This window comes from Melampsora larici-populina (assembly GCF_000204055.1).
Source record: "Melampsora larici-populina 98AG31 unplaced genomic scaffold MELLAscaffold_9, whole genome shotgun sequence".
In the NCBI taxonomy this organism is placed as follows: Eukaryota; Fungi; Basidiomycota; class Pucciniomycetes; order Pucciniales; family Melampsoraceae; genus Melampsora; species Melampsora laricis-populina.
In genome coordinates, this window is record NW_006768773.1 from 524,575 (window position 1) to 552,357 (window position 27,783).

A 27,783-nucleotide genomic window follows, 5' to 3' on the forward strand; every position below is an offset into this window, starting at 1 on the left:
TGTTAATTACCTCTGATCAGTAGTTGAGTGTGAAGGCAATGGGATGTTTGAATACTAGAACATCAGGATTTCTTTTCTAACAGTATCAAGGTTAGTTCCAATAACTTGATGCTAGCATGGGATAGGATGCTTCACTACCGTCTCTTTTTCTTTTGATGCATGTCCTATATCACTGATCAATCCAGACTGGTTGAAGTACCAATATTGATTGATGTTTCGGTTCCTTTTGACCGGATAGTATATGTACACTACTGTTTATGATAGTGATACCCTTTCTATAGTGAACTCCCCTCATGAGTCTTACCTTCCTTTTGTGTTCATTCACAAAATTGATGTTTTCCATTGCTTCTACCATTTGGTTTCCCTATGCAGCTACAACAGTAGTCTGGGGTTATATTTTGCATGGTTTCCCTATTTCCTGCCCTTGAGTTGCAGCTTTGTATGTAACAGGAATGTTTTAGATATAAGCATAATGCTCCATCGCTGTACGAGATATGTGTATAGTGAGCAATGGAGCTTTCGAGGGAAGTCTTATTGATCGTGCTGTTCGTCTTTTTGACGATGCATTTCAACATTCGACGACAAGACCCATACACCTCAATCATCTAGAACACGAAAACATCGAAGCCATCGATCGACTGGCATTGCTGTAACTTCTCGAACGCCAACCCATCTTGGTCACATTCTACAGCTTCAGATAACCTAATTCAAGATGTCGGGTCGACAACAACGTGTGATGGTTCAACCCATCGTGAGATCCATTTTTGATCGATGTTATGAAATGGGTTCATCGCGACTGATGTGTTTATGCGATCATGTATTTTAGAATGTTATTTTCAAACATCTCCAGGCTGGTCAGCTGGTTCATATCTGGCTATACGACAACACGGAATTCAGGCTCGAAGGAAAGATCATTGTGAGCTAATTTTCATTACTTTTGAATCAGCTTGACGGGTGATGCTCTCATCCTTGGCTGACAAAAAGTAGTTTAGAGGATCGGTATTGCTCTCAGTCTGAAGAGAGCGAGCGACGATCTCATCCCACCTACTCTGTAGTCTTTGTCACCTATATTCCTGACGGTTCATGTCACAACTTTCGCGTCTCTTCATCCAATACTCAAGCTCATCACTCACGGTGCTTTTTCATTTTTTTGATTTCTTAGGGTTTTGATGAGTTCATGAATGTAGTACTTGATAACGCGTCTGAGGTCTGGGTTAAAGCCAAGAAGGGAACTCCTCACCGGGAGGCTGTTGAGAAGGGAACTCGAGTACCGCTAGGTGGGACAACTTTCATCATCCAACTGGTTATGTTCAAGTCTTTCTGACGCGCCTTGTTGTTTTGCCCGTATCAATAATAGGTCGTTTACTACTCAAAGGAGAAAACATCACCCTGATTGAAGCGCTGAAATGAATGAACCAAAAATTTTCACCAATCCCGGTCATGCTTCTCAACTCTATTTGAAAATTCGACTCTCTTAGCTACTCCATTACAACTTTGGCGATTCTTGAATTTGACGAGTCGATATTTAAATAGATCAAAACTGTTTAGTCAATCATGATTTGAAGTCCATCCTGGTTTTGTGAATATCTGTCGAATCATGGAGAAAAACAACACCTGTCAGAAACTATTGGGGTGATGGCAATTCATGCAATTATACCTTGCAAATGTACTCAAGCCTCACCGATCTACCTGGTGATGTTACCATACTACAGATTTGACAAATTTCATCTTGGGATTGTCATCTGCGTCTAGAAATTTCATTACGCCCACTTTGAACAGCCAAAATTCTAGACCGCTCAGCATCTGGAGTTCGTGTGACTGTGGACCGCACTGTTGAGATCATGACTGATATCAGACTGGTACTGAAGATTGATTGCTGATCATATCTATTGAAGACGGTTCAAGATCACATCCCTTCCTTTGTTCTGCCCAATATTATCCGAGAAAAGAAGAGAAGCAAGTGACCGGTGATAATGCATTACTCCATGGGAAGCTGTCAATATTTGTCAAGAGTCCTTTGAAGTCACACCCGTTGACAAAGAGAACTGGGAAGAAACCGCTATTGCCAATGCACACTTGATCTCCATCTCCATGTTAACCTTGAGGACGGCAACTCAGGAGAACTATGTATGCATGTGCTCCGTATGAGTTCGTATATTGTTATCCGAGTCGAAGTCGTTCTGAGTCGAGACTCGACCCAACAGCTCTCAACGCCAGGGGACTTTCACACTCGATGACAGCTATGTTCCAGCTACGTGACACCTGTGTGATTCTGCTATAAAATTCAAGATCGACTTTGATGACTTCATGAGATCCTCCAGAGACAGATCTACATACAGACACTTCAGTCTTGTCTTGATCACTCTGAAAAGATAACTACGAAAAATGGCCTCCCAAACAACCGATTATCTTGGCGTGTTCGTTGATTTTATTCCCTATCAAGTTCTCCTTCGAAAGACTTTTTCAGACCCACCAATATGTGTTCCTCGTCGGTAGTGCTTACGCATTATTTGTAGCTGGCGGTGGGCTCATAGGGTGAGTAGTCCAAATGCAGCTCATTTGATTAGATGCGTATGTTCAAAGTCTAGGTTTTGATCGTGATTGAGCATTCGCATCGATCTCATCATTTCACTCTCGTAGTTATTTGAAAGCGTCTAGTGTACCTTCGTTAATCGCGGGTGGTGGCTCTGGTACGTCCTTCGCTCCATGATCATACCTACGTTTCGCACCTGAATGGCATTCAAGCTGAACGTCATCTCCTCGTCCATAGGCGCACTGATTGGGCTGGGTGCATATCGTGCACAGGTTCATGGAAAGCCAGATTTGGTTTTCGGTATGCCACTCTCTCAACTTGACACGAAATTGACGCGCACTTCAAAAATATTATGATCGAGTGCAAGGGTTTGATAAGCTAACCCCCATGTGTTGATTCATCCTCGAAGCTGTTAGCCTTGCATTGTCGATCTTCATGGGTAAAAGGTTTTTGAACTCTGGTAAACTGATGCCTGCAGGTATCACTTCTGTAAGACCTTTTGATTTACTTATAATCAAGTGAATAGAAACTGATCATTCCCGTCAAATCCCTTCACTTGAATCTTTTAGATTGTATCTATAGCCATGGCAATTCGTTATGGACTCAGGCTATTGAAGAATTAAGAGTCTTTCTATGAAATATCTTGATAAAACAGCTGTTACAAGATGTAATTTGTCATACCAATATTTGGCAATTCAAATGATGCTTTGCTACCAATATTGGGCACATAGATTACTGACAAGGTCAACTTACCTCAAGGAAGCGTCCTGCATGGGGTATTTTCATGGTCTTTCATATACACGAAAGTCACAATGAGGTCAACAGGTATGGCATAAACACATCAGTTCATCAACCTTGAAAAATTTCGTTGAAAGTTGGATTTGTGTTGGTCATATTGGACTAATACACTGGCACAATGTTCTTGAAAAAGTTGAGTTAACAAAGGACCTTGGAGTCTCTTATCCTTATTGGACTAAATAAAGATTCATGGAGCCATATTCCACCAACAGACCAGCACTGCAAGTTGATTTGACTCTGACTGTTCAAAGCTTTTTGCTGATGAAAAATCATCTGTACACCAAATCATCTGTACTACACAGAGCATAGAGATAGACATATTGGCCCTTGGAGGCCCGCAAGTTATTTTGCACTATATAGTCAGGGTTTCCTACCTCACAAGATATAATGTCCACCTCTAAGCTGATTATGCTCAGGTGAAGTTCACTTTAGAGATGGATATTTGTTGAGTGCACTGCTAGGGCAAAAAGAGGCCTCATCTATGAGCCCTTGAAGCACAAACTTCCAAGGTTAGTTCTAATACTATGATAGCTTCCTGGCTATGATTGTATGTCCCCAAGTCCAAGGCCTTCCCAGGTGCTTTGCCAAGTCAATTTTCTGACTAGCAGTCTCTCCTTTGCATGTATACAAACTTAAAAGTTTAGCGTTTTATAGCTTCTGATGAAAATTAGACCCATGATTGAACGTCCAAGTGCATGCGTGAGGTCAACAGACAAGATTTAGAGATCTTGAATTAGTTTGTGGGGTAAAGATTCAGTGATCAAGTGAGAAGATTTGGTTGGATTTGCAGAAAATCAGTGGGCAATTATACAAGAATGGAGCCTGTGACAACAAAACAACTGCTCTCCATCAGAGATATCCGGATTATGCCATAGATGATAGAGGGCAGGAGAAATCGATCAAAGATGTCATATTAACCCATTAAAGCTTCAATTTATTCCCTTGAGAGCTTTTGGCGTATCTCCTTGTGGTTTTCGGAGCAGGATCTCATCATGATATGTGGTGTTTCCCCTTGAGTTCTCCAATTGGCAAGACGCTGGCTGTCTGGAGTGACTCTGGACTGCATAATGATCGAGACTGTCAGCTGGCGTGACATATAGGTTCTTGATGATTAAGGTGACATCTCTTGAGTCGGTGTTTACCATTTGATCAGCTCATCAAGTCTGTCGAATCACTCAGTCATCAACCCTTCATCATCATCTTCGTATCATCTTCGTCTTACTCTTCAAGTCTCTCAACTTTCTTCAATGTCGGATCCCATCAAGGAACTATCAGCTCATCTTGCGGCTCTTTACCACAATCCGGACCCTAGTCTAAAGTCTCAAGCAAATGAATGGTTACAAAATTTCCAAAAGACCGTCAGTCATCGCTCTCAGATTATCTAGCGAGCATTGCCTCGCTTATCATACGCCCTTCCAATCGTTTTCTTCGCGAATGGCTCCTTGGCGGATTTCATCACTACACGAATTCTGACTCAGGCCGGTTTGTGGCATGTTTTGCTTCCACCAAAAAACTCAATACTTTACCTATTCACTCTGATATTCAGGAAGAAGCATGGCTCACTGCCGACCTAATCCTCCGTGCACCTGATAGCTCTCTGGAATCTAAGCTGTTCGCTGCTCAAACATTTCGTGCAAAGGTATGAACGTATATAACGAAATTTAGGCCAAGTGATTAATATCTTGGTTGTTCTCGTCCTTTGCAGATCACCTTTGACCTTGAACAGCTCCCAGCTCCTCATCGGCTACAGCTCCGGGACTCTTTATTGACCGTCTTGACAGATTTTGCCACTGGACCCGCTAAGATAGTCCTTGTACACTTATGTCTGAGCTTGGCCGATCTAGCACTACAGCTGCCGGAATGGCCAACAGTCATAGGAGACATGACAGAAAAGTTTGGGAAAAGCCCGGAGACTGTTCCAATCCTCTTAGAATTCTTGACCGTATTTCCTCAAGAAGTGTTGGGTAACCATCGGATCAAGATCACTGTATGTTCACTCTGACGTTCATCACTTTTAGAACCTCTCATTGATATTCATCATTAAACCGTAGAATCAATGGAGTTCCCCACATACTTCTCAATTGGTATCAGACACACTTTCAATGTATCTGGCTGCCCAAGGTGCGATGTCCTCGGTCTTTGGTTCAAACTGAAGGAGCTCTAACCTAGATCATTCATTCAAAGGCATCACAATACCGATCAAGTCTCAAGTTTTCAAGTGTTTAAGCGCTTGGCTACGGACCGGTGAAATTTCAGCTTCAGTTGTCGGTACCCCGAACGTTCTGAGCTCGGCTTTTAACGCACTGAGTGAGGATGAGCTGTTCGAAGCGGCTGTTGATCTCATAGTTGATCTGATTCACGAGACTCAAGAAATCGACGATAACATGGCACTTATCGAAAGAATAGTCTCATTTTTAATCGCCCTTCAACCCAAACTGGCTCAAGACCGGGAAGATCCAGACATGATGAGAGGCTACTGTCGAATTTATGTCGAAGCTGGAGAGTGGTACACCCCCTTGATCCTTCGACATCCCGATACCTTCCTACCAATCGTTCATGCCATCCGTTCATGCTGCGATTATGAAGATCTAGATGTAGTCGGGATCACCTTCAACTTTTGGTACCGACTTTCCAAGGGGCTTTATCGCAAGAGGCTTGAAGGCGAGATGAAACCACTGCTTGATGTATATTCCAGCCTGGTTCAGACAATCATCGGTCACCTGCATTATCCTAACGACATGAGTACACATACCGGCCAAGAAGCTGATGCTTTCCGACGATTTCGACACAACATCGGCGACACTCTCAAAGACTGCTGTTATGTTCTCGGTGCTTCTTTGTGCTTGAAGAGGTCGTATGACTTGATTGTACGAGCGTTGGCGAACAGCACGTCTTCTCGTTGGCAAGATATCGAAGCGCCTCTGTTTTCCATGCGCACGATGGGCGCCGAAGTCGATCCCAAGGATGATGAAGTCTTACCTCTGATTATGGATATCATTCCCAAACTACCAGCTCACCCTAAGATACAATATGCTACAATCTTGGTCCTTTGCCGATATACAGAATGGACTAATCTGCATCCGGACAGCATACCATTTCAACTTCAGTATATTTCAGCCGGATTTCAAGATCCTGCCGAAGAGGTTAGATTGGCTGCAGCTCAGGCGATGAAGTTTCTATGTCGAGATTGCTCACAGGTACGCTCTTTCCATTGTTTCCATTCATTTGCGGCACAGGTCATGAATCCAACAACTCCCTTGTAGCACTTAGTGTCGTTTTTACCTCAACTCCACACTTTCTATCAAACGGTTTCGTCAACTTTGGGCAAAGACGACATGACGGAGCTATCGGGTGCGCTCGCTCACATCATAGCGGTGATGCCGGCACCCGAAGCCTCACAAGCCCTCCAGACCTTCTGTATGCCCCTTGTGGAGAATATGCACAACATGGTGGCACAAAAAGTGCCACTGGGACAAGAGGGTGCCATTCAGCAGCTTTCAGGTGCGTAAAATTGCTTTGGCCGGATATCGTCTTGCTTTTCCCTGATCCTTTACGCTCCGTAGACACCCTGGAAACACTCGATACATTTCTTTCCTACGTACCTAGCCTGGCAGACCACTTACAGCCTGAATGTAGCAAGACTCTTGAACAGATCTGGACAGTTCTGGACGGAGTGCTCGGCTCGTATGACAAAAACTTCAAGGTTTCCGAGCGCGCATGCGCTGTCATCCGACGCGGCCTTCAATTCTTTGGGAGATTTTGTTTACCTTTGTTAGTTAGCATAGTTGACAGGATGACGGTCTCTTATGAAAGGTCAGGGTGTCCCAGTTACTTGTGGATTACTGGCAAAGTGGTCGGTATGTTTTCGGAAACACGAGATCCCGGGCTTGAGTCTTGCTTGAAGATCGCCTTTGAAAGGCAAAGTGTCCATGCGTTCTCTACTATAAAGGAGGCAGGGGCGGAGCACACTTCTGATGGTATGTATTAAATGTTCTTGTCTGGAGATCAACGCCCAACCCCATCTGCTAATCTTCTGTCATTCTGTTGACTTCTTTTGTAGTGATCGATGATTACATTCATCTTCTTTTGGTCTTGTTAGAGTCTTATCCTCAGATCATTGCTTCGTCTCCCTGTTTTCCTCCCTCGTTTCCAATCGTTCTCGCTTCACTTGAACTTTACGACCCTGGGCCGTTGTCGGCAACATTGGACTATGTACGAGAGATTGTAGGCCATGAAAGTCTTGGTGTACAGCGACCTCAAAATGGCGTAGACGCACCTCAGGCACCAGCTGGCTTTGCCTTACTGGCAGCTCCTATTAGATCCGTTGTTACACAATATGGCTTCCTCCTTTGTGAAGCCCTTTTGCGAAGGCTCCTCTCAGATCTACCCGAAGATCTCTCATCATCAGTGATCATAATATTCCGATTATTAGGCGAGCACTTTCCCGCAGAGTTGTCAACATGGCTTCCTCCTATAGTGGAGCAGTTACCGGTCAAGTTGGCTTCTTCCGATGATAAAGCTACTTTCATGGTAACCTTCAACAAGTCAGTAGATTCTCCCTCATGGCTTTCTCCCGAGGCCGCAAGACTGATGTACAATGTAACAGTGCGATCTCTCAAGGCCAAGGTGGGCTTGTTAAGGAAGCCATCTTGGTCCTATTCAAGGCATCAAGGAGAGAGCGCGCCCGTGAAAGATTCAATTCAGACAGAAGATCTTAGCATTTAAGGAGTGGCATTTCTAGTGGCATTGCGTTCTTCAAATCATCTGTAGCTACCTACTCATCATCAAGTGACTCATTTTTGTGAATACAAGCGTAAACCTTTCTGATCATTTGTACGTGTGATGATTCTTTCCTCGTTCTGATAAAGCTCAAACTGGGCTATCTTGGAAGAAATCATTATCATTTCAGCAATCTGAGTTTACCTCAAAACACCACAAAAGTATTTCAAGTGTGCTTGCTCACTTATGATGTGGGTCTTAATGTGGATTTTCACATTCATTGCAGCTGCCTCATGTGATAATGGAGTTAAATGCAACCAGCTCTTCTGGTGGTTTGTTTGATCACAGTACAGCTCAGATTAGATAAAAAAACTGCGTTGGCTCCTGGGAGAGAACATCATCATTGTGACCTTGTGTCATGGATCCATTGGGTGGGTGTGCTTAAGGTGTTCCTCAAAGCTTGAAATTTGTGGGAATGTTAAGTTTGAGTATACCAGTGTCCAGCTACTTGGTCCACAGTTGAACTTTGCTGCGATTTTCTTCCAGTGGCACAGCCTCTGACTTTGCGTAGATACCAGGCCACAACATCAACCAAGCAAATCCTGATGGCTGGGCTAGCCTTCCCTCAGGTTTTGACCAAAGAGCAAAGCCTGAGGAAGGCCTATCTCATCTGCTTGGCTCATGTTAATGATCTAAGCAGATGATGAGCCAGGAGAAAGGAGAACAAAAGGGGGAAAAAAGTTGGAAGGAAAAAGGTAGACAAGTTGAGGAAACCTCCAAGCTTGTTATGCTCACCTCTCCCTGGGCACCAATTTTGGCAACTGTGACTGAGGCACAGGGCAAATAAAAAAAGTAAAAAGATGAGGAAAGGTAGCAACTGTGCTGCTACACATGGTAAAAGATGTACTCAGTCACGTGGTGGACGCGGGTTGTGAATTTGAGGCAGGCCCAGGCACGGATTTTGAGCCTTTCAAAGGCACACCTATAGTGGGGGCACTGAGGTGTGCCTCTGAGCTCTTTAAATCCCTCAAAAAAGCAAAAAAAGGAGGTAAAAAACCGCTCAACAACACCAAAGATAGCATCTTTTGTAGTGCATAATGATTAATACTGCTGGAGAGTGCTGTACATTTCATCAACAATTATCAAAAAAAGTGCTGACATTGAGCTTGGTGGTGGTTTGTTGATGCATTCACTTCAGCAGACATCATGAATCCTGTCCATTGCTTTCCAAATCCAATGGTAGGTTGGTTCTACTTGTCTGAGGCTGACTGTGACAAGGATGATTTGCTTTTTGGCATGATGTGAAAGGAGTCTATGTCTGACAGTGGCTTGGAGATAGGGGATTTGTTGTAAGTTTAGCACTTTGAGATGTGATTTGAAAAAAAATGATGTAAATGGGATTGTTCAGGACCACGGAGAGCTCCTGTAGAGGTGTGTGATGTAAAAGATTTTATTTTCTTATGTTTGCTATGTATTGCTGTGGATTTCACGGCATCTACAAAACTCTTCACAATTGTGTAGGTATGAATTTTGCAGTCGACAAAGTGCTTTACTTCTGGCTAGGCATTATTGAGGGAGAAGCAAGGGATCTGGTCAAGTTTTTATGAATGTAAACTGTGGTGAAGTTTGTGTAGTGTAGGAAGATTTTGCACAACATGCACCTTGATAAGAGCTCTCCAGGGTCCTGATAGTTCACCCAGAATCACACAGCAACTGGGTGGCATAGACCTAACCCTAATGTTGGCATGCCAGCCCCAAAATTGGGCCTAAAAGGCCAGCCCCTGGTTTCACGCCCCGCTCACCACATGAACTCAGGTGAAATATCACATGACTTGAGGAGACATACAACACATATCTACATTAAGGAACCTCTCACACCCCTTTCCAACAGATGATTGACACACAGCTCTCACATCACTTAACCCTGAACACAAAACAAACTGGTTTTGAGGGTGGTGATATGAAGCTCTAACATGAAGTATATTCCAAAGATTCTATGACATACTTCAACCAGTTCTTTCATGACATCAAATGTATGATCAGATGTAATGAATGATGAGACCCCTGTTTTTTGTGTGAGGTATCCTCTGGTCACATAATGTGACATTGCTTGAACTCTTCTCCCATTCTGACTGAAATTGTCTTGGGATACCTTCAAGTTCCACAACAAAGTTGGATGTGAGTTGAGCACCATTGGGTACTGAGTACTTCTACAAGAATCTAATGAACACATTATGTCAAGAATATCAACATTAACATGAAAACCCCAACTCAATCTCTAATCACAACATATCCTTTTCTCTTCTTTTTTGTGTCTTTAAATCTCTCAAGTTCTGAAGCTCTGGATGGTTGCCAAAAATTTACAAAAAAAATTGTCTTCTGCATTTCAATAAAGGAATTCAGAGAACAATGTATACATACATGATCTAGCATTTATTTTCCTGAAAAAAAAAAGAAATACACAAGAGAAGGCCTTGAGTATGGAAAGTGAATACCCAGTGTTCTCTGATTGAGAAGTCTACAGGAAGTTCATTGTTTCCATGAAGTCCATTTCCCAAAATTGAATGAATTCAGACACTTTACATGCATGTTCTGATTAGTATTTCTGGTTAGATAAACAAGTTTATACATAGTCTCTTTCAAAAGTTTCATAGACATGCCGCTCTAGGACATCCCCACTCCTTGATTTCTGTGTAAGACTGTCAAAGTCAGACTCCAACATATGAAACATCTTGGCCAGAGTTGATACTTTCAAAGCTGTAGCTATATATCCATTTTGTTTGAATTAGGATGCCTTGTGAGGATTTTACCATTGGAATCATTTGTAAGATATGGTATATTAATTCTGTATGCCACAAAATGAAGTGGGCTAGTGTCTCCTGATCACAAATTGTCTGTGCTTTGACAGACCACTTGCAATAGGTTTTGAAGATGACACTATTGTCTTTTTGACCATTTTTCAGACCCTCAAGTTTGGATTGTAAGATAAAACAAATGTAGAGATGGAAGTGGTGTAACTGGTGTACAAGTGCTTCTGGAAAAGATACAACACATTTACTCTGCCAGCCGTGACTGATGTGTTGTATCTTTTCCGGAAGCACTTATCTGATTTGATTTTTTCAAAGTAAGATAATTTGAAGATTTTCTTAATGCCTGTACCTGATTTCAATTGTTTTCAGTGTGAAATGAGTGGAAGCTTATGAAAACATTTTGTCAGGAGTGTGTGAGTAAAAGTTTTGTATATCAATCCCTGCTGTATAATCATGTGGCCAGAAGTATACTTCATTTCAAGAATATTGTTCAATTCCTCCCTTGGTCCAGACTCATATTGATGTCTATGTTTCTGGTTCTGTGATTCTATCTGTTTTGGAGGGGTGGGAAACATTATCAGAAAATTGGGTGTTAATCTCCAGCTATCTTCATTAGGATTTATTCCTAGAGGCTCTCCTGCCCTTGCCTTTTTAGGAGGTCTGTTTTGTGAAACACAAAATCTATCACACATCTTCAACCCTTGAGAACTTAACAAATCTAAACTGAGGTGGTTCCTTGAGCTTAGCCTTTCCATCTCAAATTCACTCATTGTGGATTCTTCTTGATTGCCTGTTAGATTGACAGGAAAATGTGTTGTAGTTTGTGGCCCAAGAGATATATATCCTGCATCCAATTTTGTCCATCACATAATTTGTGAGGCTGTTTTGGAAGATAATCATCAAGTGATTGAGAGCCCCAGACCTCATAATTTTCCTGCAGCTTTTGATTGTCTATGGTTTTCTGATGTTTGCCACTGGATTTGTGCCTTGTGTGCTTGTGCAAAAGAGTTGAGTGACAACTCAGTATTTGATGGACTTTCTTCAACTTGTAAAATTGTGTTCATAGATGTAGCCATGTGATTTAAGATACACAACCTCCCCACCAAACAATTATGTACTGAGATGTATCATCTTGTTGAGTGACAGTTAAAACTTCATTGTGTTTTTTTTGATTAAAAATGTTTTTGTAAAAGGATTTTCTGACTAATTGTAGAGAGAAGAGTCAAAGTGAATATGTATGATAAATGATCAGACCTCATTCCCAAGTCAAATCAAAAAGATCTTCATATAGATCTCCTACATACCAGTGATTCAAACCTCACATATTGGGCATCAAACTTGTTCTGAACAACCAATTCAACACATTCTACATCAGCTCACTTTCAGCAAAATCAGTATATGTTTATTTATTTTTAGGCTTCTTATATTGTCAGCTAATCAAAGACATGGATTCCAGCCCTTAAGACTGAGTGTCAAAGATCCAATACATCACATACCAGGGCTATGATTGTGGGGAGATACAGCTTTACAGTCATTTCTTCAATACCTGTGTTTCTACATATCTGGACTCTGGAGTTAAAGTTCAAATATCAAAAAAAATGTCTACACTGTGTCCACTGTCAAAGAATGAAGATGTAGATACAATGAATGTGGTACTGCAATTTGAAGCATTTGGTGAGATGAGAAAAGGTTGATTGTTTGGCTTCATCAGAGCATCCACAGTGGTGGGCTCCAAATTGAGGCTCCAAATCAAACGAATTCAAATTTGGTGGGGCCCCAAATCAATCCGGATGCAGTCGTATGGGCTTCAAAAGTGTACATTCTATGTGTTTACACACACTTTGAGATTGGTGTGCGTGGGCTTACATGTGTGAGGTATGGGATTGAGCAAGTGCAGGAATTTGGAGCCCGGCTTTTTGTTGCCAAATTTGTAGCTCAAAACTCAAAATTTGAAGCTGCTACAATAAAATTTGGCGACAGGGACCGCCATTGCACCAAAAAATTGGGGCTCAGTCACCAAATTTGGCAATAGCCCCGATTTGGAGCCCACCACTGTGGATGCTTTCAATATTTATGAGTTCTTCATTGTGCTTTCCACATATGATATAAGTAAGAATTGTAGTTCTTGAGTTTTGATATGATTTCTTTGGATTCAAATCTGAAAAGACTTGAGTTCAGAACTCAAACAAACATTCAAAATCACAAAGAAAATTAACAAAGATAGCATTATCAAAAGAGAGTATAAGTACAGCCTATTACAGAAACCAAATGTCACCTCTCTTCACAATTTTTTCAATTGGGTTTCTTTGATTAATGAATGTTAGAATGTATATACAATGTCAGACATATGCATGATTCAAATGTTCACAAAAAACAAGATGTAAACCAGTCCACAAAAAATCATTTAATCAGACAATCCAAAAAACCTTTTTTTCTTTTCTTTTTGATTTCAGTATCTACAAACAAAATTCAATTTCAATCCTTTATGAAAAAATAATTGCAAAACCAAAAACAAACAATTATGTATGTATGTAAAACCAAAAAGTAAAACCAAATCAAATCAAATCAAAGATCAACCTTAATTTCATCAATTTTTTCTTCAGATTTTCCTCATCTTTTTTCTTTTCCCCCCAAAAAAATCTTCAAGATGATCCAATCAATCACAATCACAAACAAAAACACACACAGAAGAACCTTTCATTCATTTATATATGGATTTCTAATCATATATATATAACTTTATAACTTTATATTTATACCAAGCAAACAAGTCACAATTCACCACACATCTTTCTTTTTCTATCTTTCAACATTCATACACACACACACACACAAAAACACATACTAGCAAACACACACAGACACAGTGACAGTGACACGCACACACAGACACAGACAAAACAATAACTTTCCACAATCCGATTTTCAAAATTTGAAGTTTTAAATGTTTTTCTTTCTTTCTTTTTCCTATTCTTCATTCTATAACATTGGTTTTTTAGGTAAAGGATGGACAAGTGTAGAAGGAGGTGGTGGAGCAAGTGAAGAAGAGTTAGGGGGGTTAGGAAGAAAACTTTGTCGATGATGATGATGATGATGTGAATGAAGATGATGGTTTGGATGAGAATGGAATGGATTGGGTTGTAAGATCGGTGGTGGTGGTGGTAATGATCCAGCAGAACCAGTTGATGGTACTGGTGCTGATAAGCTTGCAGATACAATCGATGGCGGCGGTGGTGGTGGTGCAGCAGCAGAGATAGTAGATGTTGGTGGTAATGGATTCACAGCGTTTGGTGGGGGTGGGGTTGATAAACTTGGCACGACCGGTGTAGGTGGCAATGAGTTTGAGACCGGAGCTGCTAAGGAATCAGAAGCATCCTGTGGTGAAGGTAATGAATCATTCTGAGGAGTTTTCGATGAAACTGTTGGTGAGTTGATCATCGTCACTTGTGGTGGTGGTGGTGGTGGTGCTACAGTACTACGATTACTTGTGGTCTGAGGGGTTGGTTGTGTTTGAACTTTTTCCGTTGGGTTAGGAGTTGTAGGTGAAGCTTGAATTCTTTCGTCAACGTGCGTTCGATGTTGCTACAAAGATTGAAACAAATCAAAACAATTAATTTTATATATCTCGTATCACAATCTAACTCGTTTGAAAATTAATCAACAAAAGAAACACAAACCCTGTTTTTCAAATGCACCACGAAGTTACTAAACGACTCGTCAGGTCCAACAGTGTACAGCTATAATATCAAGAAAAAAATCATATCAGTCTATTTTATGCCTTCATTGATTGGATGATGATGATGATCGATAAATTACCTTTCCAGGACAATCCCAACACTTTAATCTCCATCCTACATGTTGTGAATCTTTTTTGATTTTAGGTACCAACTCCACTCGATCGTTTGGATACCCATTCCTTATATCTCCTAATTCTCTCATCATCCAATCAGGCGGTACAACTCTTCTAGCCCTTCTATTAAGCTCCTCTTCACCACTACCACTTATCACTGGCTTCGATCCTTCTTGTGATGTGTTGACCGGTTTCGACTCTTCTTCACGATCATTATTCTTGATGACCTCATCGCCATTCTTTTTGCTTGTTTTGATATTCTCAATGTTCTTTTTAGACTCTTTCTCGTCCTCATCCTCATCCTTTTGATTCTTGCTCGCTCCAATAGCTGTTCTACTTTTACGTTTGACAGCCACGTGCGGTGGACCAGGGATAGGACGTGCGGGTGGAACCTTGGGTACAAGTTCCTCCAAGCCATCATCTCCTCCTTCACCTTGTTGTTCTGTTCTTTCCTCTTCCTTTTTATCCTCTTCCTCCTCCTCCTCATCGTCATCTTCAATCCTATTGTGTCTTCGTTTATTGCTGGATATCGCAGTTGAAGAGGACGAAGAGCTATTCTTATCAAGTCTAGCTTTCTTATTCATCAACAAGCCTGCTTTACTTCTCTTCTCTCTCAAAACGACAGGTGATGATTCCCTCGAACTCTTCACACTGCCACTACCAGCTCGATCCCTTTTAGGTCTGCCCAAGACAGATGCAGGCGTTCCAGTTGCAGTTGAAGTTCCTTCTTTCTTTCGTTTTTTGGATGCACTTAATCCACTACCACTTGTATCGGTTGGCTTGTTTGAATTGCCATTCGTAGTCTTCCCTTTTCTCAATCGTTCTTGATCAGCTACTGCTTGTTTTGCTTTATCAGCTTCAATCTTGAGGCTTGTGTGATAATCAGCGGAAGTATTCCAAAGCGCCGGTCGATTCTTTTTAAATCGATGCATATATCGACCTATTCATTGAGGATACAAATTGTCAGTTAGAGTGTACCGGGTTTATTTTTCAGAGAAAAGATGGAAATTAGGTCAAAATGACAAGGGGACTGACCACATTCACCACACAAAGTATCTTTTCCACCAGGTCCTTTTCTTCGACCAACTGCCACATTATCGGGACAGCCGCAGTTACTACAATGCCAAACTCCATTAATCATCGGATCATGTAAGCCATGAGCTGCCCAGTTGAATCCACGCGTTGGACGATTCGATTTAGCTCCACCTGCCAATGTGACTGGCTCTTTCGGTTCATTCTTCGATGCCTCATCTTCTTTCCTTGGCTGATGATCCGTTGATGTGGTTGCAAGGGCTTTTGGAGTTGATGCACTGGCAAGGGGGGGTGGTGTATCTGCAACCGATGGTGCCACATCCGCGGTGGCTCCACGTAATCGTCGAGAGGCACGATGTCCTGAACCTTTGATCGGCGTACTCGCTCCGGTCGAGACGGGTTCGACCAAATGATGGTCTTTTGAATTTGCCAAGATCTTCCTGGGATGATGTTCTGGGATTTAGGAATTGGAATGAGATCAGAGCAAGTTGGAAACAGCTACACATAGATGGATAAAAGGATACCTTACCAGGTGGATCAGGTAGCTCGACGATAGACTCTTTGATTGGATAAGGTTCAGCAACAGGTTGTACGGGTACCACGGTATCTTCATTTTCATCCATATAAGACATGACCATTTTCAGCCCTTGACGTGGTACGGTCGTCCTAGCCGTTCTAGGTGCATCTCGATCAGGCAAAGTGACTCCACGACGAGCACGAGTTTGACGTCTTTTACGCCTAGCTTCTCGATCATGTTCTTTTTCTTGTCGATCTAATTCGTCAGGTGTTAAGAGTGTCAGGAATGGTGTATGATCATCGGCTACAGGTGCTGTTCGCATTGGATCAGTAATTCCAGTCAAGAAAGCATATCGTAATTCATCATTGGGAACTGGTAATCCGTGAACATGTTCGACCAAGGCAAGTGACTTGACATAGATCTCAATTTGCTCTCGGATCGAATGTGCCACAGCAGTTCTGAAGACGACCAAAGAGAATAAGCATCAGATCTATATCTTTCGAGAGTGATTGAACGTCAATCAAGACCCTCTTGAAGGTACGTACTTGAATTCTCCAGATAGACCCAAGTCGTTGATATAAATCTCAGCGAATTCTTCAGGTGAGTTATTAGGTTCACTAATTTCCCATTCAAATCGATCTGATAAATGAACTGAACCTGAAATGATATCAAGATTAATCACAATTCGAAGTTCTTCATTCACTTCGTCTTCATCTTCATCACGTTCTTCTTCATCTTCATCGCCATTCATCTGAATGGCTGGTGTATGATCAAGTTTGACACGTTTTGGATTCTCTCGCCAAATTGACCACCAACTTTTGTCTTCATTTTGTTTTGTTGACTGGTGTTGATGGAAGTTTGCATGTATTTTATAGTCCTCTAATTGTTCTTTGATAGCAGTTGCGATCAAAGGTAAAAAATGCTGTGTTGGCAATATCAGATCCTCACACAGATGTGAAGCAAACTGTTCAGGTGTTACCACTGGTTCTACTCATCCAACCACAGCAAAGAGAGATAAATTTAGGTCAGTGTTGTGATATCAGTCGGTCAAAAGAGAGAGATTGAAGCATACCTTTGAGATTCCAAGTAAAAGTGTCCCTCAACTTCCAATGCTCATGTTCAAGTTCAAGTCTAATAGGTACCAAGAGCTCCTCGCGTTCAGAGACAAGTTTGATTTGATCTTTGTTTAATTTCAATCGATCTCTACCTTTTCTCTTTCCCATCGATTTCTCACGTTCGTCCTCGATCGGCATTCGAATCTTATACCTAGAATTCATCATGGGTTTTGATGTTCGTTCTCCTATCCAATCTTGTCGATTAATCGTGGCAGCATCCTTAACGATTTCTTGTAATTGATTTCGTCTCATGTTTCGATCATTCAAAGCTTCAACTTCAAATCGATGATCAGCCTTGACCCATTGAGTAAGTTTAATTTGTTCGATAGGAGTGAGCTTAGGTAGTGATGTTTGGCCAGGTGGGAGATCTTCTAATTTAGTAAAACTAGAGCTAACTGGTAATCGATTGGGAGGTCGTGAAAAACTAGAAGGTCTCATCAAAGATTCCGGCAATTTGTTAAGTGATGATGATGATAATTGTAGATCGGATGGATGAGTTGAGGTTTTAGGAGGTGAAGGAAGATCATGAAGAGTACTATTGGCAGTAATAGTTTCATTAGGATTAGGATGATGTGGAGGTGAGTGAGAATGGTGACCATTGTGAATAGGTGGTGGTGGTGGTGTGAATGGACTGGCTGATCGAGGCGGGAGGTTGTAGATGGTGGAAGCTGATCGGGTTTCATTGATTGCGTTAGGATTGATGTTATTGATGTTTGGGTTAAGAGATGATCGATTGTCATGATTGATTTGAATTCCAGCAGGATGAAAGTTGGATGATCGATTCTCATAAGGTTGATTGGGTTGTCCATTGGGATTGATTCCATTGTGATTAGGATGAATTCGATTTTCATTAGGAATTTGATGATTTCCAAGATTGAATGATGATCGATTGAGATTTGAGATTTGAGGATTAGCAATTCTTGGGTTATATTGTTGCTGTTGATGAAATGTTGAAGGTTGAGGTGGTTGTGATGGATGTTGTATGGGTTCTTTAGGTTGAGATGTACTTGATGAATTGAAAGAAGGACTCTCACACTTTGATCGATATTGACTCCAAAGGTTGATTTGAGCTGGTGAGAGACGAACCGAATGTGGATTGTTATTAGATTGACGTAAGATTTGAGATATTTCATGGATAGCTACGGGATCGAAACCAGGTATTCTAGGTAATTCTGTTGAGGTGATCTGTCTTTGATTCTGTTGATGTTGGAGTTGTTGTGGTTGCTGCTGCTGCTGCTGCTGTTGGTAGTGTTGTTGTTGTTGTTGTTGTCGTTGTTGTTGTAGAATTTGCTGCTGTTGTTGATGATGTAGTATTTGCTGTGGTTGTTGTAGAAATTGTTGTTGTTGTAAGATTTGCTGTGAATGTTGTTGTTGTTGATGTTGATGATGTTGATGTTGCTGCTGCTGTTGATGTTGTTGTTGCTGCTGCTGTTGTTGATGATGTTGCTGTTGTTGTTGTTGTTGTTGTTGTTGTTGTTGCTGTTGTCTTTGCTGATGTTGCTGATGTTGCTGATGTTGTGGATGTGTTGGTTGAGTTGAGTTGGTATTGTGATGATGGTTAAGTTCGAATTGACTGTGAAGGTAAATAGTATTTTGTTAGTTTTCTTTTGATGAATGGTAAAGAAAGAAAGATAGTGAATGTTTTACTCACTCTTGATGGTTTTGATGGTTTTGATGGTTTTGATCGTTTGAATCGTCTTTCATTTTTTTTAACTTTCTCTTCTTTTTCGTCTTTTTAACTTCTTGATCTTCCTTTCAATCGTATTTTTACTTTCCTTCAAGATATTTTAATCATTAACTTGATCCTGATCTTCCTTTTGATATCTTTCTTTCTTTCTTTCTTTCTTTCGATTGGTTTAATTTACTCCGCAGTGTTGATTTCGATTAAGTTGAACTGTTTACTATTTTCCTTCGATTCTTCACTTGGGATCATTTCATCAAAAAACTATAGTTTCATTCAAATCACTTTATTTCATAATACATTTCCAACTCTTATAAACCTGTTATAAACCATAAAGACAAAACACATGAACTTTCTTCTCTTGCCCCTCAAGTTGATACAATTCTATCAAGGAATTTCCCAATGACTGTGATCAGGAAATTCTCTCAGTCTTGGGTGACCAGCAGTAGTTCAATTTAAACCAATTCTTTCAAAAATTCATATTAGGGGGGCTCAAGTCAAATTTTTTTACAACTTCTGTCGTAAAAAACATTTCCCAAATTCATAAAATTTACGCAAAATTTTATGAATTTGGGAAATGTTATACGATGTCCCAAATTATTTTAAGCCGTAAATTTGCGTAAATTTACGCTCAGAAGGAGATCCGAGCTGGTCCTTCGGGTACCCAGAGTTGAAATGAGATAAGATGGGTCTCTTGACCATCATCTTCCTTGACCACCATCCCTCTTGACCACTTCACGAGCCATCTGTTTTATACTTGTCTCAGAAAATCAACCAAAGATGGTTCGACGCAGCCTAGCCGAGATCAACCAGCAATGTACTGAGCTACTTCACCTCGCCCCTGGAACACCTATAACCCAATATCATATTTGAAAAACTAAACAGATCATGAAAGAAATCGTCGCAAATGAGAATGAACAAGGAACTGCAGATCCAAGTAGTACCAGTCAACCTACTCCGAAACCTAGCACGATTCCGAAGAAACAAGCTACTGTTGTCTTGGCCAGTACTAGTCGACCTACTCCAAAAACTAGCACGATTCCGAAGAAACAAACTGCTGTTGTCTTGGCCAGTACTAGTCGACCTACTCCAAAAACTAGCACGATTCCGAAGAAAAAAGCCAATGCGGTTGACCTAAGTCTATCACAGCCAACCCCGTCAAACTATAGCGCAAGATTTGATCGAGAAGATCTCGAGTTTGTACTTGACTATATCTCAAACGAGTCTAATCAAAGAAATCTCATGGGTGCTGGGTCAAAAACAAAAGTGGGAGGTTTAAGTCGCAAGGCACACTGGAATATCTTTGCTACTCTAGTCAATAGTTCACATAATGATCGACTTCGAGCAAACGGTAGACATTCTTCAAACAAGCTATCACTTGATGGTAGTGCACTTGGCAAACGGTGGGGTACAATCAAAACTAAATACATTGAAACTCGAAATTACTGGGACAGGAACACTGGTGAGGGTTTAACTAAGAAGGACTTGCTTGATGGTTATGTTACAATTGAAATAAAACAAGAAAGTCAGTGTCCGATGTTCTTTAGATTGAACAAAATATTTGGTGAAAAGGCGAACGTGGCTCCAGGTGCAATCCGCGATAGCATGGATTTAGAGGCGGGCTTGGATGATGAGGACTCTGAGGAATCATCTGAACATGAAGATGAAAACATATTGTCATCAACTGAAATTTTGAGAAAGGCAGCACATATTGAAGAGCTCGAAGATGTTGAAAATGAGATTGAATCGCCTGTACCCTCTTTGAAGGAATTTGATGATGAAGACGATGAAACTCAACAACACCCCGATAACCTTCAAGACTTCTTACACGCCAATTCACCTGACTTTTCAAATGAGATCAAGGAGCCAATTTACATACAGCCTGATCAACAAGCTCTACCTCCTCGCCAAAGCATCAAGCGTAAGGCCAACTTACAATCCCCGATTGATCTTTCAGAGGAAGAAATCGAAGAAGAACCTGACCTACAGTCTTGATCCACTCCAAAACCGAAAACCCGAAAAACTGAAAAGGCTTCAAAGGCTTCAAAGGCTGTTGCAGATCGACCATTAAAACCCTTGCCACCCGTGAATGAAGATGATGTTCGACGTAAGAAGCCAGTGGCGAATGCAATGATGCAGGCTCAAACATCGACAATGCAATTTTATAATGAAAAGATGAAAGAAAAAGAAATAGAAGAAGAACTTAAAGAAAAACAGAAAATCGTTTGGGAAAGAGAGAAATTTGACTTGGAAACCGCCCGGATGGCTCAGATAAAGCGAGATGACTTGGAACGCGAAGCTCGGGTCGCTGAAGCTCAATGTGATTGTGATTTGAAGCTTGCTTCAGCTAAATCAGCTGAAGACAAAAGAAGAGAACAACGAGAGGCAGTAAAGGAGTGTCGTAAAGATGGGATGTCAATTGAAGATACTAAGGCATACATCGAATTGATGTTTCCTACCACTTGATAGATCAGCCAAAGTAAGTTCTTATTCTACAGATTTGACTTTGATGCACATTTGTCTGACAATCACATCTCTTTTGTGATCATCATCAGGCTTTACTCTTATCCTAAAATCCGGTCCCTCAATTATAGAAGAACAAAATTATTATGTAAATTAGAAATTCGAGATTTCAAAGAAAAAGCCTCATTCAAAAATGAGCGAGCAAATTTTAATTCAGCAGTATTTGTTACTCAACCAAGCAAAATGTATTGTATGACAGTCTGATTTCTTTTGTATGTCTTCAAAGCTAGAGACTTGTAGATCTGATTCAAAAACGATTTGTAATTTTTTCTATGCAAATGAACATTTCTTAGTTGGTTTGGAGGTAATCATACTATGTATTTCTTTTTGTTAGTTTTTGATATTGACAAAGAGTAATCAATAAATGACACAATGATCATTAAAAGATGCGAGTCCAAACATAACAAAAAAGTATACAAAGCTTAAGTGGAGTTTGTTGAGTCAAACAGAAACAATAAGATGTACACTATAATTTTTCCGTGTTGATCAGATACACCAGTATTTGAAAATGAAACACTATAATTCATTCACTATCATTAAAAGCTACAGCATAATCACGCACAAGTTCTCTTCTTAGATTACCAGCATCACTATTTTCTGCCCCTATATCAACATCTAAACGCATCACTGCCATCTCATCAATTTGTTCTTCGGTGTCATCTTGATACTCTTCTTCCCAAGCATCCCCTAATTGAGCTAACATGTTATGAAGTAAGATACAGACATGAATCCAGTCGAGAAAGAACTCCATATCTTCTTTTACATTCAATTGCAATCGCATGTCTTGCAATGATGCAAACCGACCTTTCAAGATTCCAATGGAGTGCTCGTTTCTCACCCGAGCCTGTGCTGCGTAGAGGTTGAATTCAGAATTTCGTGGGACATCTGCTGCATTGCCTTTGTAAGTTGAAACAAGTGTATTGCTGATTTGGTAGGCCGAGTCAGCTAAAATGTATTGATCTAAAATGAATCGATTGTCAGTACTGTGAAAGGAAATAAAAGACAAAGTGAAGATGTGTAAATCAAGTTCTCACCTGGGCTCAACCATCGATTGGGATTCTTGTAAAGGCTCATAAGTGAGTACATGCGATTGTCATGACATGAGCCAGGCCACCCCGTGTAAAAAGCTGTGATTCGACGGTCGCAATCACAAACAACCTGACAGTTGATCGAGTATTGTTTCTTTCGATCAAAAAAAGTTTCACCATCGTAACCAGGTCTTCGATACATAGGGAAGGTTGTTCCATCGATGAATCCAACACATCCAGGGAAACCTTCGAGTGCCATGACTTGGGAGATTTCCTGGCGTCGTTTGGGACCGGGCCATTGGAGGTAATGAGCACATTTTTCTTTGATGGCCAACAGGCATCTACGAGTACAATTGATGATACCGCCAATCGATGACTTGAAATTTCGAGCAAAGCGTCCAATGGAAGCTCCATTCCCACAACTTCCTAAGCGTTCCAAGGTGATGGCTAGTTGTTTATTGATTGGTGGTTGAGGATTATTGGTGGGTGATATGAAGATAGGATGGGGTGATATCTTTTCAAGTAGCGCATCAAAGCCACCTCGGGTAGTTCTCATAGCTTGCCGAAACTCAGTCCGACGTGAGCGAAGCAGATCGTTGATGTTGAAGGGAGTATCATAAGGAATGCGATGGCGTTCTTCATGATAGCGTAAGTCATGAAGTACTTGAAGTAGAGTCTTCAGCCCGTCTCGTTCATTGAATAAGATATCGAATAGCTCGGCTGATTCTTGATCATCTTCGTATAAGATCGTACCCATCGATGGTATGATTGGAGCTCCCAGGAAGAGTTCTTGCATAAGGGCTTCATTGGCTAGGAATTCGGTAGTTTGGTAGAGGTGGGTAATTTCTTCGATCGTTTGTTGATGCTGTGAAACCCGAACCATGGTGAAGTGTCCGATGTGAACAAAACAAAAAGATCGGAAGAAAATTGGTTTTATGACTGAGATTTGAGAAGCGGTAAAGAGATTTTTACGTCCCTTTTTTACGAATTGGGAAAAGTTTTTACGGTACCGTAACGTAAAAAACTTTCCCCAATTTTTTACGAAAGGGCCGTAAAAAATTTGACTTGAGCCCCCTTATTAACATTCCCTCAAATTCAGTTGCATTCTCAAATCTCAAGAAAAAGCTTACATGAGAGCTTTGCACCCTTTATGATCAACCTCTAGAACTTGAAGCTCAAGAGGATTCCTTATACAATCTTACAATAATCCAAAAAATTGTTTCTTCAAATTCTTCCACACCGCAATGTCTCAACAGTATCCACGGTACAAACACTCTGAGAAGCTTTCTTTTGATTACTTCACTTGATTTTACTACACACATCCTACCTTCATAGTCATACATAAATCACCTCTACGTACTGTGTTGCGCCTTTCATAGCAGTAGTTAAAGTGGATGTCGGGGCTGCTATGAGCAGGTAAGGTGTTCATCTGATTTCATCTCGATTCATCTGAGATTACACTACATTTACATACACATACACACCCTATTCCTCACAAGTCCCCACTCACCCCTCGACTCAAGTTCACTACCGAGCCAAACCTACAAGGTTCACCTTCAAAGTTCACAACTTCAAAGTTCCACCACAACCTTTTTCATCTTACTCAACTCATACAACCCAACATGTCGATCCCCAACTTACCAACAAGCTCTACACTAACCGGAAGTCAAGTCGTGTCCAACCTTGAATCCCTTGCAGACTCTTTCGAGCAGCGTGTTTCGTCTACTCAAACTACTGGTAATCATCCAACAAGTGTTGTGCATGCAACGTCAGCCACGAATGATAAACGCAAGCGTAAGAAGAGTAACAAAAACAACAAGAGCAACAAGAAAGGCAAACCATCCAACGACACCCCGTCTGTCAACGTGGCCGACATTGTAGCCATGAACATGAGTAGCATCGATCTCCGAGCTCTAGCAGAACTGCACGCTCAAAGCGGTATGACTCAAGCAGTACTCCATTCCGTCTTAAAGTTTCACGAAGAGATGGAAACCCTCAAAGCTATCAAAGCACTCAAACTAGGCATCACTGTATCTACCATGGAAGAGGTATTGTGAGTTTTTCCCTATACATATGGTTTCAAATTTTAAATCATACTAAGCTTCGACATCTGATTTGAACGCTTCACTAGTGGCAAGTATCTAGGGGTACGTCAACCATCAGCTTGGAATGGGTTTCTCCAAAGCGAGTTGGCAAAGGCCGTTTTCAAAGCAGGCAAGTTATCCCTTCACATAGTTAATTCGTTTACCCAAGTTTATACCTTACCTTTTCCATATAATTAGCTGGCGGTATTGGTGATGGGGAGGCTATGCGACGTCTAAGCGCTCAGTGGGCCACATTCGACAAGAAAGAGAAAGCGTCTTACCAGAAAGTTTCTCAGATCGCCAACGTCAACACTCGTGAAGGTCATTCTAACACTCAGGACGAAATTACCAACACTCAGGACGGCATTACCAACACTCAGGACGGCATTACCAACACTCAGGACGGCATTACCAACACTCAGGACGGCATTACCAACACTCAGGACGGCATTACCAACACTCAGGACGGCATTACCAACACTCAGGACGGCATTACCAACAACCTCAATGCAAATGACACCAGCGATGTGAATCACGATTCTCCTGACCATCAATCTTGCACCAACATCTTGACCAATCCACGCTGCCTTAAAAAGTACAAAGAGACCGCTGAAAAGTTATTGGATCAAACTTTAGCCAAGGTAAGCACTTTCTTTCCCTCTCATTTTGTTTTTATCTCAAATCACTTATCATCTGAGGGAGTTACAGTGCATCTCAATAGCAAAATCCAATCACTTCGAGATGATACTTATAGCGGTCTCCAACCACATCGGGAAGCACCACTTTCAAGTGACTCGGAACACTGTCGGGCTCAATAAAGCAATCAATGTCATCTATGAGTCCGATGGTATCAATAAGTTACCCGCGCAGTTGCAGTCTTTTTTGGTGGGGAAAGAACCCAATAGTCTTGCAATTGGACTAGCCGGTGAGTTTACAAATACATTAAACACTTCCGGTAGCTTATTTGGTTATCTTCTTATCGGCAGAGCGCACTGAAAGAAAGCAAGCAAAAGTGGTCCACGCCCTCTCAAGATTACTATGTATGTAAGCTTAAGTCTACAATAAACTGAACTCGATATGGATATTTACTTACACGTTTGGTCTTTGGTTATGATATAGTTGATACTGTGGGCTTGAAGCACTGGCCCTGGAGCAAATGCAATGCTACCCTTGCCGCGGCCGGACGGCAATTAAAATTACTCCCTGGCGCACGATCTGTCAAATCAACCTTCAAGATGCCCAGCAGCAACCTCAACGCTGCCAAAGTTGCTGCCCTCGATGCGGACCTCAAAGCAAACTTAATCCAATTGGTCCCAATACAAACTCAAGCCGATATTCAGCTCAGCAAAACCCAACCTGACTTCAGTCCTAACAGAAGCCACCAACCTCAAACCAACAGCAGTACTGATATCCTCGACCAAACTCAAGACAACCAAATACATACATTAAATCGAACTCAAAATGATATCCAAAATGGATTTTCAAACGGTTTCAATCGTGTTAACACTGATATCATGGAGCGCCGCGGACTTAATGTAGACCCCATGTTGTTTGCAACCGTTTGATTTAGAAAACCTTTGTAATAGTCTTGTTTATCATCTCCACAATAGGTTTTTTTTTATGTCTTCGTGTCTTCCGAAATAAAGTTGTGTTGTTCTTGAGAGAAATTTATATCCTGCTTCACATGCATGTCTTGAAATTGATCGGTCAATTGATTACTGAGATTTGTATTGTTTATATTGATCTCGGTGTTTGTCCTTATTACCTCCCAAAGCCTCATCATTTATATCGTTTAAAGATAAGATTCATATTTGGTAAGTTGAAAAACAATATTGGGTAAGTTGAAAAACGTGAGCTCAGCTTACTTGCATGTTATGATGAACGAACATAGTTCATAATCATTAATGTGTGACTTGATGCTTGGCCAACAACACAATCCCTCCATCCGATATCGGCGATGATGACCTGTGAGACGTATAGAACAAGTCATTTCGTTTTGATATATAAGTTCAATCGTGATGCTCTTTCTTTTCTTCCATCTCCAACCAGCCTTCACATCTTTTCCTTCAATTCCTTCAATTCCTTCGAATCGGATATCGTAGTTAGTTTTCTCTTACTTGAAATCACCTCATTCAACGTGAACATCGATTTCTCACTTACCTTTGACTTGTAGCGTTCCGATATGGTCACCATTCACACTATTCCTTCATTGCCACCATCATCTCAACCATCTCATACTCATCCGTCTCAAACTCCACCTTCATCTCAAGTAGCATTTTGACCTCCATCTCCATCACCATCATCATCCCCTACCGAAGACCTGTTCATTCAACACTCTCCTGACTCTCCTTTGGCCGCGAAAACGACTGATCTAACAGCTAAAGACTGTACTTTGGCCATTCCGACCAAGGATCTATTGATTGAAGATTCTCGTTCGATTGATTCTCCTATGACCATCGTCACATCAACTCCTTCGCCAATTAGACACTATTCATTCTTATCACCAGGACCCAAAGCAAAACCGAGTACCACCAAAGTCAGCCGAGATCAAACTTTCAAAAAGTCCCTTCCGTTTATAAAAGAGCTTGCTCTACCCGAAGTTAGAGACTGGGTTAGGCAATGCAAACACTGTGGCCAATTTGGACACTCCGAGTTCTTATGCACTAAAAGGGATTCACCTAGCGTAGCTGAACATCACAACGACTGGCGTCTGGTTCATTTCAAAAGGCATGGCCGTACCAGTGTTTATAGTGTTTTGGCTCTTTATCCGAGTTTAGCTCAACCAAATTTTGTGTAAGTTTTGATCTCCTTCGATTTTTTTAATTTTCTCAATTTATTCACTTTTTGATTTGTTTGAACAAACAGACAAACGAAGAAGACGACTGATGCTCTTCCAACCGGTTCCGTGTCCAACATCAACCCAGCAGTGTTAGTCATACTGATACCGTACTACCATAACAAACTTTTGATGTATGATTTTTCTTTTTTGAACGTTGGTTAGATCGAGCGGATCATCAACCTCGAACAAGGTCATATGTTGTACCTGCAAAGAGTGCACCTGTGGTTGCCACAATAAATAAAAATAGTTCTTGT

General features: G+C 41.1%; 7 protein-coding genes across 7 annotated transcripts; 6 read left to right on the top strand and 1 right to left on the bottom strand.

Moving 5' to 3' along the window:
* Window positions 1-712: 712 nt before the first annotated feature.
* On the top strand, window positions 713-1,324 carry MELLADRAFT_96304 (uncharacterized protein; the record flags this gene model as incomplete). The annotated part of the gene is made up of 3 exons (XM_007407352.1): window positions 713-751; window positions 827-916; window positions 1,163-1,324. 3 exons carry the CDS (start codon window positions 713-715, stop codon window positions 1,322-1,324), a joined length of 291 nt encoding a protein of 96 aa, XP_007407414.1.
* Window positions 1,325-2,385: 1,061 nt separating this feature from the next.
* On the top strand, window positions 2,386-3,156 carry MELLADRAFT_104315 (uncharacterized protein; the record flags this gene model as incomplete). Its single annotated transcript, XM_007407353.1, has 6 exons — window positions 2,386-2,417; window positions 2,497-2,535; window positions 2,641-2,690; window positions 2,771-2,833; window positions 2,943-3,022; window positions 3,103-3,156. The coding sequence occupies 6 exons, from the start codon at window positions 2,386-2,388 to the stop codon at window positions 3,154-3,156; spliced, it is 318 nt and encodes a 105-aa protein (XP_007407415.1).
* A 1,508-nt stretch (window positions 3,157-4,664) lies between these two features.
* Window positions 4,665-8,049, top strand: MELLADRAFT_96305 (uncharacterized protein; the record flags this gene model as incomplete). The annotated part of the gene is made up of 8 exons (XM_007407354.1): window positions 4,665-4,970; window positions 5,037-5,318; window positions 5,383-5,452; window positions 5,543-6,528; window positions 6,595-6,832; window positions 6,895-7,308; window positions 7,392-7,875; window positions 7,938-8,049. 8 exons carry the CDS (start codon window positions 4,665-4,667, stop codon window positions 8,047-8,049), a joined length of 2,892 nt encoding a protein of 963 aa, XP_007407416.1.
* Window positions 8,050-16,452: 8,403 nt separating this feature from the next.
* On the bottom strand, window positions 16,453-17,404 carry MELLADRAFT_29718 (uncharacterized protein; the record flags this gene model as incomplete). The annotated part of the gene is made up of 4 exons (XM_007407597.1): window positions 16,453-16,717; window positions 16,805-16,952; window positions 17,076-17,249; window positions 17,332-17,404. Coding segments are annotated over 4 exons (660 nt in total), but the record flags the coding sequence as incomplete, so codon positions are not given.
* A 2,539-nt stretch (window positions 17,405-19,943) lies between these two features.
* MELLADRAFT_104318 (uncharacterized protein) lies at window positions 19,944-21,521 on the top strand (the record flags this gene model as incomplete). Its single annotated transcript, XM_007407355.1, has 3 exons — window positions 19,944-20,463; window positions 20,644-20,976; window positions 21,115-21,521. 3 exons carry the CDS (start codon window positions 19,944-19,946, stop codon window positions 21,519-21,521), a joined length of 1,260 nt encoding a protein of 419 aa, XP_007407417.1.
* Window positions 21,522-24,228: 2,707 nt separating this feature from the next.
* On the top strand, window positions 24,229-26,255 carry MELLADRAFT_96307 (uncharacterized protein; the record flags this gene model as incomplete). Its single annotated transcript, XM_007407356.1, has 6 exons — window positions 24,229-24,659; window positions 24,738-24,840; window positions 24,912-25,331; window positions 25,393-25,615; window positions 25,690-25,734; window positions 25,810-26,255. 6 exons carry the CDS (start codon window positions 24,229-24,231, stop codon window positions 26,253-26,255), a joined length of 1,668 nt encoding a protein of 555 aa, XP_007407418.1.
* A 617-nt stretch (window positions 26,256-26,872) lies between these two features.
* Window positions 26,873-27,770, top strand: MELLADRAFT_104320 (uncharacterized protein; the record flags this gene model as incomplete). The annotated part of the gene is made up of 4 exons (XM_007407357.1): window positions 26,873-26,959; window positions 27,101-27,483; window positions 27,556-27,618; window positions 27,692-27,770. 4 exons carry the CDS (start codon window positions 26,873-26,875, stop codon window positions 27,768-27,770), a joined length of 612 nt encoding a protein of 203 aa, XP_007407419.1.
* Between the last annotated feature and the right edge of the window lie 13 nt (window positions 27,771-27,783).